Source organism: Neolamprologus multifasciatus, chromosome 9 (assembly GCF_963576455.1).
Source record: "Neolamprologus multifasciatus chromosome 9, fNeoMul1.2, whole genome shotgun sequence".
Taxonomy (NCBI): domain Eukaryota; kingdom Metazoa; phylum Chordata; class Actinopteri; order Cichliformes; family Cichlidae; genus Neolamprologus; species Neolamprologus multifasciatus.
The window spans coordinates 29,387,650-29,402,965 of NC_140447.1; the positions used below are offsets into that span (position 1 = coordinate 29,387,650).

General features: G+C 38.6%; 1 protein-coding gene across 1 annotated transcript; it reads left to right on the top strand.

Annotated features, from left to right (window-relative positions):
• The first annotated feature begins 4,837 nt into the window (after nucleotides 1–4,837).
• LOC146511782 (V-set domain-containing T-cell activation inhibitor 1-like) lies at nucleotides 4,838–11,577 on the top strand. The gene is made up of 7 exons (XM_085171982.1): nucleotides 4,838–5,018; nucleotides 5,119–5,280; nucleotides 8,801–9,118; nucleotides 9,608–9,886; nucleotides 10,937–11,047; nucleotides 11,140–11,179; nucleotides 11,465–11,577. The coding sequence occupies exons 2-7, from the start codon at nucleotides 5,214–5,216 to the stop codon at nucleotides 11,508–11,510; spliced, it is 861 nt and encodes a 286-aa protein (XP_085028108.1). The 5' UTR covers nucleotides 4,838–5,018; nucleotides 5,119–5,213; the 3' UTR covers nucleotides 11,511–11,577.
• Nucleotides 11,578–15,316: the final 3,739 nt, after the last annotated feature.

Here is a 15,316-nt window from a genome sequence, read left to right on the forward strand (position 1 = left end):
TGTAGGGAGTGAAGATAAGAGTGGTTCAGGTGTATGTGTGTGTGTGTGTGTTATGAGATTCTGAAGGACACGGCCCCTCTTCTTGTTAGGGAGCGCAGATAAGTGGTCTCCTCTTCCTGGCAGGAGTGAAATAATAACAGCTTGTTCAGCTGTTATCGCTGTGAGAAAGAATTTATAAAGCAGTCTTGTAGTGAACAACAGTCTAAGTCATAAAAAGGTCATCATGCAGTATTCTATCATATGCAAACTTATATCATTAAAAGCTTATACTGACTAATAAGTACAATTTTATATTGACACTGTCAAAACTTCATCTGATTCTGCATTTGGAACATTTTTTAAGTCAAGTGTAAATATGATTTTGTTTTGGAGGCTATGAAATGATCGAAGTTCAATTTAAGTAAAAAATTTGAGATATAAGAATGTGCTTCCTGTCAAACTTCAACAAACAACCATTATTCCCATAACGTGCAGGTATTGACCTAAATGACAGAAGAAAGAAGAAGTCCAATGAACAAAAAGTAAACCTTTATTGAAGCTGAAAAAAAGTCCAAAATAGCAAAAAACAGCAAAAACAAATAAACCAAAAATGATATCCACAAAAACACTGAAAGGAGATAAATTGGGAGATTTGGATGGTGGAGACACGGTGGAGTCACCACCCGCTGTGAGAAGAGCTGACAGTAACATAAATACCAACTAACAGAGAACTGACACAAATAATTCACAAATAAGCTGAAAGCATGCATTGAATTCAAAACCCAACACATAATAAGATTTATTACTTACTCATTGAAATATTAAATTACAACAGCTGTGATGGCTGACAACATAACGGGTATAATAATTTACTGTCTAAGCTTTTTAAACAGGCAGAGCAGGAAATCCACTGGGGAGGATAAAACCACCTCTTACCAACATTACAACATGCACAGTAATCGATGCTGCAATCCTAAAGAGGCAAAGTTTGTGATTTCCTCATAGCTGCTTGCGAAGAGCTGCAACAAGTTGTAGCAAATCATGATTATTTTTCTATGAAGCAAGAGAGCAAGAGAGGACCTGCTCTGCACTCAGACACAGACAGGAGGCCGTTCTGGTGGAGTTTAGAGATCTGAGCTTTTCAGCAGGTATCAAGGGAACCTAAGTCAGTCGTTTCTGAAAGGACCACAGCCACTAGAGTCTAACTAGTCTAAGAAACTACCTAGACTCTGAGTAAAATGTGTGGCTTATCTGCTGAGGGAGTGAGGGGGCAGGGCTTACGGGGAGCAGTGTCAGGTGAGTGAGTAATACACCTGCAGCAAGTCTGCTAATTTGTTTTCCTCATACACAGCAGTGTGCTGGGACATAGACTGTATCCCAATTCAGGGTCTGCAGCCTTAATGTACGCAGCCTCAACGATCCTCAAGGGCCACGTACTTAAAGACCGCTAAGGCCGGAAGTGCGAGGCTTGTGAAATGGGATGGTCTACCCTCCGTTGCGCTGCTCAGGTTGCCTAGCAACCATGATACTAACAGCTGGAAACGTTTCATACAGCTTTGTTTGACAGAAATGAAGGAGAAAATCTTTTGTTCATTTGTTTGTTTGTTTCTACATGAGCTTTGATCATTCTCTGATTAAGGTCAGCTATTGAACGGCGTATATTTTAAAGTAAAGGCTTTAAAACCAAGTTAGTACAAACGTCACTAATGTCACATGACTGTGCCGACATGTGGCCAACAGTAATGTTTTAATGTTCCTCATTATTAAACATTTGCACATAAATAAGTGACATAATATTTAGTACTTACTTAAAGTTTACTCTTCGGGCGCCCCTCATCCGCCATTTTTTTCGGCAAAATTATCCACACCCACCGCCGCGCTATGCATTCTGGGATATGTTGGGCCACAAAGTCTACACCACCAGGTCCTTAAAATTCAGGGAAATGAAGGACGCATTTGAGGGCCGCATTTCGAGCAGCCTTCGAATTGGGACAGCCTTTGTCGCGGTGATGTAATCGGCCTTAAAATGCGGCCTTTAAGGCTGCAGACCCTGAATTGGGATACAGCCCATGTCTTGAAGAGGCCTGGTAACAAACTAATCATGTGATTCAGGTGTGTTGACCCAAGGCAAGATCTAAAACCTGCAGGGAAACCGGCCCTCGTGGACTGAGATTTCCCACCCCTGGTCTAACTAGTCTAAGAAACTACCTAGAGTCTGAGTAAAATGTGTGGATTGTGGCTTATCTGCTGAGGGTGAGAGGGGGCGGAGCTTATGGGGAGCAGTGTCAGGTGAGTGAGTAATACACCTGCAGCAAGTCTGCTAATTTTTTTTCCTCATACCCAGCAGTGTGCTGCGACATAGAAGACCAGGAATAAATGTGCTTAACATTTAACTCTCTTTTCCAAAATCGCCCTTACCTGATCCAAGGAGCTCTGCCACTCACTCACCAATCCTCACACAGTATTGGTTAAATATTACAAAATGAAGAATTATTAGTATTTTTAATTTTATTTGTTTTTTAGTGGTGCTGAGATTAAGCCTTAAGAAGCACTGAAGCTTCCCATTCACCTGTTGCGTTCATGCACTGATGCTTCACAGTGCTTCATTTACTCTATGCTGCCATCAAGTGGACAACAAATGTAAAACAGGCAGTCATTACAATGACACCATGGCTTTGGTGTGAATGTATGACTTAATGATTTTTGTGAACCTCTAATTAATTCTGACCTTTTAAATATGGTGTGTGTGTGTGTGTGTGTGTGTGTGTGTGTGTGTGTGTGTGTGTGTTTATGCTACAATAGCAGGATCAAAAGACAAGATTAGGAAAAAGGATGCAATGAGTTTGTGTTACTGGGTTTGTAACTGTGCTTATGTTACTTATAAAAAGTGACTTTTATTTAATTAAAAAAAACTTTTCCACAGCGCTGGGCTTCAGGCGGTTTCTTCTTTTTCAGATGATTTCACCTGCTTTAGAAAACACTGGAGTGCTGAGAAAAGCATTGATTTGTCTCAGGAGCTCTTTGGGAGCATGACTGGACTTGTTTAGGTTTCACCTCTTATCCAAGAGGCTTCTTCAGTTCAGGAAGTTAAGTTATCCAGCAAGTTTTTTACAAGTTTGCACATGTCTCTCTCTCTCTGACACACACAACAGCAAAAGTTTGCTTACCTTGTCCTGTTTTTTTTTTTTTTTTTTTTTTTTTTTTTTTTGAGTGCCGTTTGTTGTTAGAGTGTGTTTTGTTACAGATGCAGCAGTTTGACACTCTTCTTCTCTCATTCACCAACCTATCCCTCACCACAGCACCCAGCATAATAACCACTCTGATCTTAGCTTGAATAATAAAAAGAATAAAAATGTAAAAAGACAAACAGGAGGAGCCCACAGAGAGTCTACAGTGCTGCTTGGTCCTCGTCTGCAGGACTGTGGTGTCCAACCAACAGCACAGTTTGCTACCTAACATAAACAGGCTGTAAGTGACTAAATGCAATAACATAATTAAAATGTGTCCATTTCTTCTTGAAGCACAGACTGAGAAGCTTCTAATATGTGCAGCTGTGACGATGAGGAGGAGGAAGCAGCACTGTTTCGTACAACAACAGCACATTTAGAAGTGAGCATCTCCTCATCAGCTGCTGCTTTACTAGAGTTAATGAAGACTGTGTTTTTAAAGCAGGGATCGAGATGTGCTGCCAGTGACATGATGCTCATTTATTGTAAAATGTACAGCTTCTCCTTTAACCTCAGACTCTCTGGAGTATGGACAGTGGCCATTTCCTTCCTCCTCTGGTGCATGGTGCAGCAGGTTCCCTGGGATCATAAACATGTTGGAGCATATGGTATGTGCTGTTCAAATATGTGTATCCATCTCTTTAATCATCCTTAAGCTGGCTGACCTGTTTGCTCCAATACATGTGTCAGCGTCTCCTATAAAATCAGTGAACAAAAAGTGATTTATTAATTATTATAATTAAATCAATTAAATTAAATTATTAATTATTTATTAATTATTATATATTAAGTGTCACTGCAGCAGCAACTTAAACAAATTGGCATCAGTTAGAATATTGCAATGACAAAAAGCATATAATCCTTGCAGTGGTGCTGATAGAGGTTCACATATTTGCTGTTAAACTAACTACAGATGTCTTTGACACAGTGGCTGTGGGTTTGAATCATTATAGCTTATCTGTCCTTCACTACAGCTTTCAAAGCCTAAAGGAAATAATTTGCCAGTCTTGGGATGGCAAATATGAGGAAATGAGGTGAAATGCTCACATGCACACCTGTCCTGTGGGGAGAACATCAGTAGGACTCAGAGCTTTAACAAGCTATCTTTTTTTTTCTTTCAATAACCAAGGCCTCATCCACTGCATTATTCTCCACTGATGACTACAAAACAAACAAACAAATAAACAAATAATGCCATATCAGTTACAAATTCCACAATTAAAATATAAATTAATGTTGTTTAATACAAACATACCACGCAGCGTTACCTGAGCTGGTCTGGTTTTCATGGAGGGCTCTGTAATGTCAGATCAGGTGTTACTGTTGAGCCAAAACAACACTTCACCTTTAAATATACTGGAAATTAGAAGAAACAAACTAGAACAAGGGATAAATGTCTTGTCACGTTTTTTTTTAATATTAATTATATAAATACTATTAATACTCATTTATAACTATGTGTATATTTTATTAGGTGACATCAGCTGAAAATGTTTCCATACGGGTGAAATTTCTTGCTGCTTCCAAAAAAAGTTTGACCAGAGTGCAAACAAACTCATAATAAGTCCGCAGAATGACGGTGGAGTCCACTCCGGATCATTCAATTACTGCGATCATTTCCTGAATCAGTCACGTGGTAGTGCGGCCTGTGAGGCTTCGAGCGTCACCCAATAAAAACGAAAGTAATCTCTGCGCAGTACTCGACAGAGAGGGACTCGTCTCTAAATGTTTTTCTTATTGTTTGGATAATTGTTCACTCGGAAACTCGGTTTGTCGTTGATCAGCAGATGCCTCTTCTGCACGTCAGTGCAGGTGAAGTTACAAACTGTTAATATTAATTCTTGTAAGGTGTGTCTCCGTGCTGACCTTGAACATTCAGGCGAAGTTTGATGAGCGTTTTCCTCATTCTCAGTGCGTTAATATGCACTACCTCACAGACACACCGGCTGGGTGAGTTTGAGATCCTTCAACATTAATGCGCCGGCAAACGGATAAAACTACAGGATCATGGCTGGGATCAAGTGCGCAGTGTTTCTGGTGCTCCTGACATTTAAGTGGACTTTAACCGGAGGAGGTGAGTTAGCCATTCACTACACACACTAGCTTACTCCAGTGTAAACAGAAGTTACCTGGTTTTAATCTGAGAAAACTACTCGAGAAAACAAATACCAGGAAGTGCAACGAGAGAAACTCCAAAATAGCTGAATGTGTGAGGAGAGGCAGAAGTGTCATAACCAGAAACCAACAAATGTCTCCAAGACAGAACTTAGAAATAGAAAATGAACCTTTATTTGTGCTGAGGCAGCAGTCGACAAGGCAGGAGACAACAACCCGAGAATAATACAATAGAAACAAACAGGAAATAAGACTAAATCTCGGCAATCTAAATGACAAGAATAGGAACAAACTAAGCAGAAAATATAATTGCCAACACAAAAGCCAATGATAAACTTAAAACGTTGGGTCACAGAGCAGGATCATGACAAATAATGTTTGTGATTTATTTTCCTGAAAACTTTATTATTAAATATTATCACTCTCAGTGAAATGGGAATGTGGTTTAAACAATCAGTTTGTATCTACATCTAAAACCTGCTGGTGACAGGAAAATAGAGAATATACGGTAGATCAGGGCTGGCTGTCACACTTCAGAATCAGAGAAACTTTATGAATCCCAGAGGGAAAATCAGTTGTCATAGCAGCAAATATACAATAAACAACAAACACTCATAGAGTAATGATAAATAAATATAAAGATAAATAGATTAATATAGGTATAAATATACATATATATTAATATAAAAGGACAAGTATGTGTGTCGTAGTGTCCAAAAGTGACAGGGTGCATTGAGGTGGGATTATTCTGGTCCACATGTGTGGATCTGACCCACGTGAATGATTTAAAGAGTTTGATAGCAGCAGAAAGGAACGACCTCCTGCAACGTTCCCTCAGACAGCGAGGTTAAAGGAACCTGTTGCTGAAACTCTTCAGATTGCCCAGTGTGTTATGGGGGGGGGGTGCGAGTCATTGTCCGTGATTGCCGGCATTCTGTCACCGATCACCTCCAGGGTGGCCAGCTTTATGCCAAGAAGAAACTCGACCTTCCTGATGAGTTTGTTCAGTCTGTTTGCATCCTTTGCTTTGATGCCTGCACCTCAGCACGCCACAGCACAGATGAAGGTGCTCACAACAACAGACTAATCAAACATATAGAGCAGCCTGCTGCATACATTGAAGGATCTGAGCCTTTGTAGTGGTCAGAGGGCCCGGTGGCGCCAGTGTCCGGCAGCCTCGCCTCTGTCAGTGTGCCCCAGGGTGGCTGTGGCCACAATGTAGCTGCCATCACCAGTGTGTGACTGGGTGGATGACTGGATGTGTAAAGTGCTTTGGGATCCTTAGGGACTAGAAAAAGCACTATACAAATACAGGCCATTTACCATAGTAGAAAGCAAAGCCGGCTCAGTCCCTTTTTGTGGGCAGCGTCCGTGTTGGCAGACCACTCCAGCTTGTGATCCAGTTGAACTCCCAGATGCTTACAGGATGTGACTATTTCAACATTAGTCCCACCAATGCAGACAGGGGAGGGTCAGGATCTGTTTCTGTCAAAGTCCACCACCAGCTCCTTTGTTTTGGTCACATTCAGCTGCAGGTGGTTCACATCACACCACTGTCCTCTGTACTTCCCTTCCCTTCCCATCTCCACACTTCCAATAATGGCCATGTCATCTGAGAATTTCTGGAGGTGACAAGTTTATGTGATGTACTTGAAGTCGAATGTATAGATGGTGAAGAGGAAAGGGGACAGAATAGTTCCCTGGGGTGCTGCTATGTTCCTGTTCAGACTCTCTGACACACAACTCTGCAGCCTCACAAACTGTGGTCTGCCTATCAGGTAGTCACTGATCCAGTGGACCAGTGGAGCCTCCATCTGCACAGCCTCTAACTTCTCTCTCAGCTGGATTGTGTTAAAGGCGCTAGAGAAGTCGAAAAACATTATCCGAACCGTGGTGTCGGGTCTGTCGAGGGAGGAATACACTCTCTTACAGAAACATCTTTTAATAACAGTTTCTTAATTAGATCAAAATTCAGAGTTCTGGCTCGAAATGGGCGTCCTTTACATTTTTGCTGTTATTGTTACAAACAGAAATTAAATTAGTTATCGATGGGGTTTTCAGTAGAAAATGGTGATTAAAAAATGAAGTTTTATTTTTTTCAAATAGAGACATCAGTAAGTTTAGAAATCAACACATGTTCTCATACTTCTTATATTTAAACAATAAATTTGAACCAGTAGTAATGATTGTGAATTATTCCCTATGGAAACTGTGAAATGACAGAATCTATGGTGCTCGATCTTTGGGATCCACATTTTAAGGTTGCTGGTCTTGATCCATGTGCCTCACTCAGAGCCTCAGTCATGACAGATGTTTTCCTCTGGAGTCACAGGGACACAATCTTTCTAAGATCAGTTTTGGACAACACAACAAAGCAATGTTTCCATGTGTCGGCTCAACACGAAACCTTCTACCAACAAGGAAGCAAACAAAAACATCCCTGCCTTTACATGCCTCGCTCTAAAAACATTATCACACGTCTCATATTTTTACTAAATCAGGTCAAAGGTCACTTGGTAAAATAACTAAAATGGTTATACAGAGAAACAAAACTACATACACATTTAAAATGATGAGCTGACTTTGGCATCACTGCTATAAATTAAATCTGTTCTTAAGAACTCTAAAAGATTGTTGGAGAACCTGTTTAACTGAAACCAAGTTACTGTTTTTCTGGAGTCAGCTGGAAAGAGCAGAGACGTTAGCCTGTGGTACAGGGAAAGTCTTCAGTCTCCAGTTTACAATTCTTGCTTTGTAATTTACTGTATTTTCATGTTTAAATTTATTGGGCTCCTGATGATTTTTAGTTTTAGATACTTTCCTGTTTTCAGCTTCTGTCTTGATTTTTATTTGTCTCTGGTGTTGCTCTCAGTTTTGTCTGAAGTCCTTCTAATGTCCGTCTGAGTTTTCCTTGAATGTTGTCTCATTCATCCATCAGAGCCTCCTTTAAGTATTTTCTTTTCCTATTTCCTGTTTTACTTTGATAGTTGTCCTTTGCTTCTTGCTTTGGGTTTGGTTCGTCCATGATCGTCTTCACCTGTGATGCACATTCACTGGACATTTCTCTTTGACTCCATCTTTGTATCTTTGTCCCTCCCACTAAATCTGAGCTAATGGGGGAAAAAAAGACACAAGCTGAGAGGAGAAAGGAGTCCCCAATCAATGGCTTGTATAATTCAGAAATTATCAAATGAGGAATTGAAACCAGTCGGCGTGGCATACTAAGATTGTTTTCAGGGTCAGTAGTAGTCTGTACTACAGCTGTATCCTGTCAGCTCAGAGTCATTTGGTGGTGGAGGAAGGATTATATTATTTCTGGGGGACTACTAGGTTTGACATTTAATTCTATACATGCATTTGTTTATCCCACTCTCAATAAAACATTACTTACCAGCCCAAATTTTCACTCTAAAGCATCTAAAAATGGTTTGAGCTGCAGATCTTACTTTATGATCATGTGTCTCTTGCTGTTGTTGCAGATACCGATGTGTCCTGCATTTTCATGGAGACCTGCATGCTCCCATGCAGCTCTGAGGGAGGCACTAAAGTTGTCATCCACTGGTTCCAGCAATCAGCAGGAAATCTTTTTGTTCATTCATTCTATGAAGGCAAAGACCAGCTTAGACTGCAGTACCAGCGCTTCAGAGGCAGGACGTCACTGTTCAGCGACCAGATCTCCTCAGGAAACGCCTCACTGCAGCTGACAAAGGTGGAGGTTCAGGATGAAGGGAGATACAAGTGCTACACCAGCACTGAAAATGGAATCAAAGAATCATTTATCAATTTAAAAATGGATGGTACGTGACACACAATGCATTCATTTTAAAGAAATTTATGTTTTTAATCTTTATCATTTTCTCCAAGTGTATGTATAAATGTTTCTACTTATATTCACATATTGTTTTGCAGAAATAGCTCTAGTTAAAATATAAATAAAAAACAATATCATGTAGCATGCATGTATGTATTGACTGTAAAAACTAGATTTATCTGCAAGTAAAAGACCTGCAAAGAAAATGCAGCTACTGATGCAGTCCAGAAAATGTATGAGAATAAAGAAAAGCACTACAATTAGTCTTTTGATGAAACACTTGATTTAATGACAAAGATGTCCTACTCATAAAAAGTTCAGTTAAAATACATCATTCAGTGTAGAAAGCACTGGTAAACTTGACTATATTTCTCCTTTTCAGCTTTTTCACCGTACTTGCTTTATAAATGCTAAAAAAAAGAACCCATAAAGATATGTGAACATAAACTCTGTCTTTCTTTTCTTTTTTCTGCAGCTCCAGTCCATGAAGTCGACATTCAGCGGGAAGGAAACACACTCACCTGTTGCTCAGAGGGGATCTACCCTGAGCCTGAGCTCACCTGGTCCACCACTCCTCCCTCCAATGTGAACAGCAAGTGCAACACAGCAATGCAGAAGACTGAGCAACACCTCTACAACATCAATAGCTCTGTGACACCTTCAGACAGCGAAACTGATCTGACCTTCAGCTGCACCATCAGCACTCGCCGTAGCAAGAGGAGTGTAACTTGGCCCTCCGCCTCATCTAAACAAAGTAAGCAGTGAAGGCAATAATGTTGTAATATGATGAACTGGATGTTAAATTCACCTTAATCCTAAAATGACATCAGATAATGTTTTGTCATACAAGAAGGAAATCCACACCGAGTGTTAAAATTAATTTTAACTCTGCAAACCATGATTCACAAAATAGATGAATAATAAATTCACATTGTTTGTAATTGGAATTAAAAAAAAGGAGAAATTAATTAATTGTATAAATTTGGCTACATCTTGATTTTTGTGTAATTTATTCAGTTTTATCAGGAAAAAAATCTCTGAACTCTCAAACTCATAAAATCTCATCTATCAAATATGATGCATGAGTGTGATACATGATATGATTGGTGTTACATATGGGCTCAAATTGTGCTCATAAATATTTTGTACTTGTAAATCAAATGTGTATTTGTGTACTGAGTACTGATGAGAATTTGTGTGCGTTTGTAAAACACAAGTTACAATTTTTTACAGTTTTACACGTAGTTTTTTGCTTTGTATCTGTAACCAGACCTCAACAAAAAATAATTTGTAACTTGTGTAATTAAATATTAATTATTTAAATAAATAAATAGTAATTAATTATTATTATAAATATTAATAAATATTATTAATTAATTAAATGTTAATTGTGTAACAAACACAAATTCTCATCTATAGATGCACAAACAAAACAATTTCAGATATTTTGGTTTACAAGGTTACAAAACTCACAAAGTACAAAATATTTATGACCACAATTTGTGTTACAGGGTCAATTTTCTTTAACATGCATGTACAATGCAGCCTTCTCACATACAGTTTAGACCTTAATCGGTTAATGATCAAGTTTAGTGTTATTTACACGTTTTGATTACATTTTATTTAGTTAAACACAAATTCTGATTTCATTATATTCTAATAATATTATTCTAATTAAACCACAATCTGAAGTTAAAGCAAAAATAATAATAATATAGAGGGACTGGGTGCTTATCCAATTCAGAACCATGATGAGATTTGAGTCAAAAGACATTTAAAAGTTATTCTGTTTCTGCTGTTTCAGGTAATTCAGGAGCTGTTTTAGCAGGGGTGATTACAGGCATTATATTTCTTGGCGGAGTAGTAGCAGCAACAGTAGCAGCAGTAGGCTTCATACTGTATAAACACCATAGAGGTAAATGGCTTTCTCATTTCATTTTGCAATTCATTTGGTTTATCTTATTTCACCCGATTTTGATTTTTTTTTTTCTGGACTTGATTCCTCAGAGGGACAAGAAATGCGACGTGAACGCAACGACACACACACGTGAGTAAATCTTGTCTGAACTACTCTATAAAACAAACTTGTTTGAAAACAGCGTTACGGTCATGAAGATACAATCAGATGTTTATAATGAGTCTAATTAAACTGCTGTCTAGTCAAAATGATTTGTCAGACTGAAGCAGCGTCCAACAACATCCATGACATGAAAAACAGAAAATCAGATGAAGCAAATTCAGATTGTGTTTATTTTGGACTGCATGGACTGATTTATTTTCCATTTGTAATGAATATATGTTTTCAAACAATCTCTTTTCATTTTGTTAACAGTAACATTGAATGTCAGCCCATGACTGCTCCAGCAGTGATGCTTTAGCTCCTGCACTGAGCCCTCTATCTATTCAGGGGCTGAATAGAAGCTCTGCCACGAATGGTGAAACATCTGACATCCTCCAAGCAGACCTCAGCAGCTCTGCTTCAGCCCTGCACTGAACTCTGCTGAGTGTTGGATCTCTGCTCAGTAAAGCACAAACTTTCATAAGTGAAAAACCTGCTGAAAACGACTTTCAAATGAGTTACTTAGTTACTCATATGTGCACTGAGGAGCAAGGACACTTTTTTTTAAAAAAGAAGAAGAGATGAGTCTCAGTCACAGAGGCAGCTTTGATTTGTTTGTCAAAAACTGCTGATAAACTTGAGTTTAGCTACTAGCTGGTAGCTTTTCAACATGTGTTCTTCTACTGTGGAACGAAAAAATAATTTTAAGCACTGCAGACAGTTTTAGATGATGTGAGAGATACTTTTTTTTTCTTGTTATTTGTGTTTACATATGATTGATTTGTTTTATGCAGTTTAACATAAATGTAAATGTTTGAAACTGACGTCCTGCACAGTGTTTACAGCTACTAACTATTTTCAGTCCTTAATGGGCTGAGATGAGGGACCGTTTAATTTAAGTGCAGCAGACCTCATATCAAACTTCAGAGATGATCAAGTTTGCAGCTGTTGTTTGAATAAACACAGAGGGGAGACCGTCAAGCTGCTGGAAGAACCACACAGAACATCTTAAGGTGGATTTGTACTGTATTGTAGTAAAAATACACTGTCACCAGGATCTCACCTGCTGTGTCTCGGAGGGCAGCTAAAAATAAAAGGTGGGTGAGAGAAAGAGCTGAGTAGTGTAGAGGAATTTCTTTTATTCATGTATTGTTTTACTGTATAATGTTTTGGTGCCACTGGGTTTTAGTATGACTCAGTGTCTCACACATTCATGCCATTGAACAGCCGGGTGATTGTTGGGGGAAGCAGACAACTCCACAGTCTTTTGTCTCTTCAACGACTGTGAGAGGTAGCAAGGGAGTGTGGTCTTTGGGAGAAAGGCTGATGGTCTGAAGCAGCTATGTCCTGCTTTTTGTTCCTGTAGGAGGTATTTAACCCAGGGCCTGGGCTCAGGGAGAGACACTGCTGACCGTCTGCCCCAGCGATGACTTCTCTCACCAAGCTTGGCTTTTTGATCTTTTTTTGATTAAAGGATGTTAGCTACCATCCACCGTTTGTCTGCAAGCTTTATTAAATGGAAACTTCCACAACAGGAGCAGCAACTAGTAACTCGTAGGTTTCTTTGTGTCTTTTCAAATGCTGCCATCTCGAAAATGAATGTTTTGTGTGTATGTGTGTATATAATGCATAAGAAACTTAACTAAATAAACGACTTGACTAAAATATATTAAGAACAATTTTTTTCAGTCCATGTTTAGTAGCTGAAGATGGTTTCTGCACTTCCTGCAGGAAGCAACATCTGCACATTTGTTCTCTAAAAGACGAACACAGTAACACACACAAAGACAGACTTACTCCAAAATGTAGTTTATTGGACCAAGGGAGGAACTACAGCAGTTTAGAACAATTAAAAACAATTAATTTAGAGAAATGTAGGCCCTCACATAGGTTACAGGCTTCCTATCAGTGGCCTTTACTTTTTTGAACACCACTGATTATATTAGAACCATCTTATACTAACACAGCTGTGATGAAGATTAGTTAAGATTTTTCAAACTGTAAGTCTGTAAGATATAACCATAGATCTTTAACTTTTTTAAAGCTTGTCTGACCAAAGTTATTCAAACATCTAGGTGAAGGCAGGTTAAATTAGATGAGCTTTGAACTAATGAGCTTTGTTACTTCCTAGTGGATAAGAAGAGGTGAATGAGGCATTACTGAATTCCGAAAAGACTAAACTTCATTCTCTAAACCAAATTCTCAGTGGCCTAAACTTAGTAGTTGAATAAAATCTTCTTTTTTCCAAACCTTAAACACTGATCAGGGTCTTAGGTACAATTTGCAAAACTCATACACTCTTTTTTTTCAAAACCTTAAACACATGCTCAGTCAATAAACACATTTACACTTGTATAACAGCTGTCATCTTTTACACACAGCAACGCACAATTGAACACATGTGTTTCTAATGATTTAATCAGACCAACTGAACAGGATAAAAGTCCGTTCGAGGGAGGAGGACGACCAAGAGAAGTTATTACTGATAAAATTCAGGCAACTATTGCACACCATGTCCTTGTTCATGGAATGACAATGAGGGAAGCAGGATAAGGAGTTAAACCCAACCCTACTGTTACTGTAGGCTAGTAGTTGCAGTTGCAACTCTTGCAATATGACAATATGAGGCATGCTTTTAGAAAATGTGTGTAAACAATTGGGAAAAACCGTAATTGCAATGATCTCTTCACAGTTATGTGGTTTACATCTAAGAAAACAAAGAAACCAGGAAACCTCTCGGTTCAGTCGGCGTGGGCACGAAGGCGGAAACATTCCTGCATACTTGCGTAGTGAGAGCTACATGTTTCTTAGAAAACTAGGTGGCAAACATCAGGTAGCAGTTTTTGTTGTACAACCAGCTGTACAGTTTTTCTTTACATCGTTTCTCATAATGCTTTCATTTCATTGTTTCCGTGTTCTCTGGCTCCTCCTGGAGTGTGGGAGCAGGTATGTAGACAGTAATTATGGTCTTAGTACTAATTAGCATTTTAAGCCAAAAATAAGTAAAATTAAATGTGACACAGTTCTGTTGTAATTAATTACCATCCACCCTTCTTTGATATAGAGCTATTTGGACTGAATGCTATTTAGAGGTATTTAATACAGTTAGACACAACAACAACAACAACAACAACAACAACAACAACAACAACAATAATAATAATAATAATAATAATAATGATTGTTGTTGTTTTTCTTCAGCTAATTTATTATAGCTGAAATGTAAAGTTTAGTGGTTCAAATTAAAACCATGTATTTATGGAGCTGAACAGGTAAATCCACTGATGTTCTGAAGATCTCCACGGGAGAAATGTTGGTTTTGTATATTTCTGTGATGCTTCAAAATAGATAAGTATGAAAAGCATTTAAATGGATTCTTCTTCTTTACTACTTACTGGTTTATTTTCTTTAGTTTTAGTTCATTTTTAAAAAATTAATGCCTAACAATAAATCGCTGTTACCTTTTTTCTCCAGTAGGGGGTGCTGAAGTGACACTTTTTTACATATTGAGAAAAATCATCTTACAGTAAATGACAACTAAATCACGGCCTGAATATTTTCCATGAAAGAGTAAAAACAACCTGTATCACAACTGCAGAAATGACCTTGCTTAGTCGACAGTGTCTGCTTTACAGCACTGCAGTCAGACAAGGGGAATCTAACACAGGATTTTATCCTACAGGTTAGACATTATACTGAGTCAGTAACATGCCCCACATTAAACTGAAAAGGGCATTTCTATAGCTTTACCTCTTCAGCACCTGGTCAAGAGAACCCAGGCCAAGGCTAACATCAACGCCAATATGAATGACATTCTGCCAAACACTCACCAAGCCTTAGACAGCGTCTGTGAAATATTATAGAAACATTTCCTTTTTTGTGGTTCTTTTTATTCTTATTCAGCCAACCATTTTTTGGACAGCCGACCTCTTTGAACAGTTTAATTACATGAACACTGTGAGCAGTTGTTGATTAACTTTACCTTACTATGTCACAAAAATGTATTTAGATGAAGGGTGTGTTGTTTTTCACAGTGAACACGCTAAGCTGGCGTTAGTAATAAAACCAGCTGGGTCAGATTTCACCATCGCTGTTCACTCTGTTTGAACACTCAGGTAGTGAAGC

Excerpts from the sequence above, each read along its gene's own strand:
- LOC146511782 (XM_085171982.1), top strand. The coding sequence starts at position 5,214 with ATGGCTGGGATCAAGTGCGCAGTGTTTCTGGTGCTCCTGACATTTAAG. Across the intron at positions 11,048-11,139 it reads ACTGTATAAACACCATAGAG|AGGGACAAGAAATGCGACGT; the intron begins GTAAATGGCTTT and ends TTGATTCCTCAG. Across the intron at positions 11,180-11,464 it reads GAACGCAACGACACACACAC|TAACATTGAATGTCAGCCCA; the intron begins GTGAGTAAATCT and ends TTTTGTTAACAG.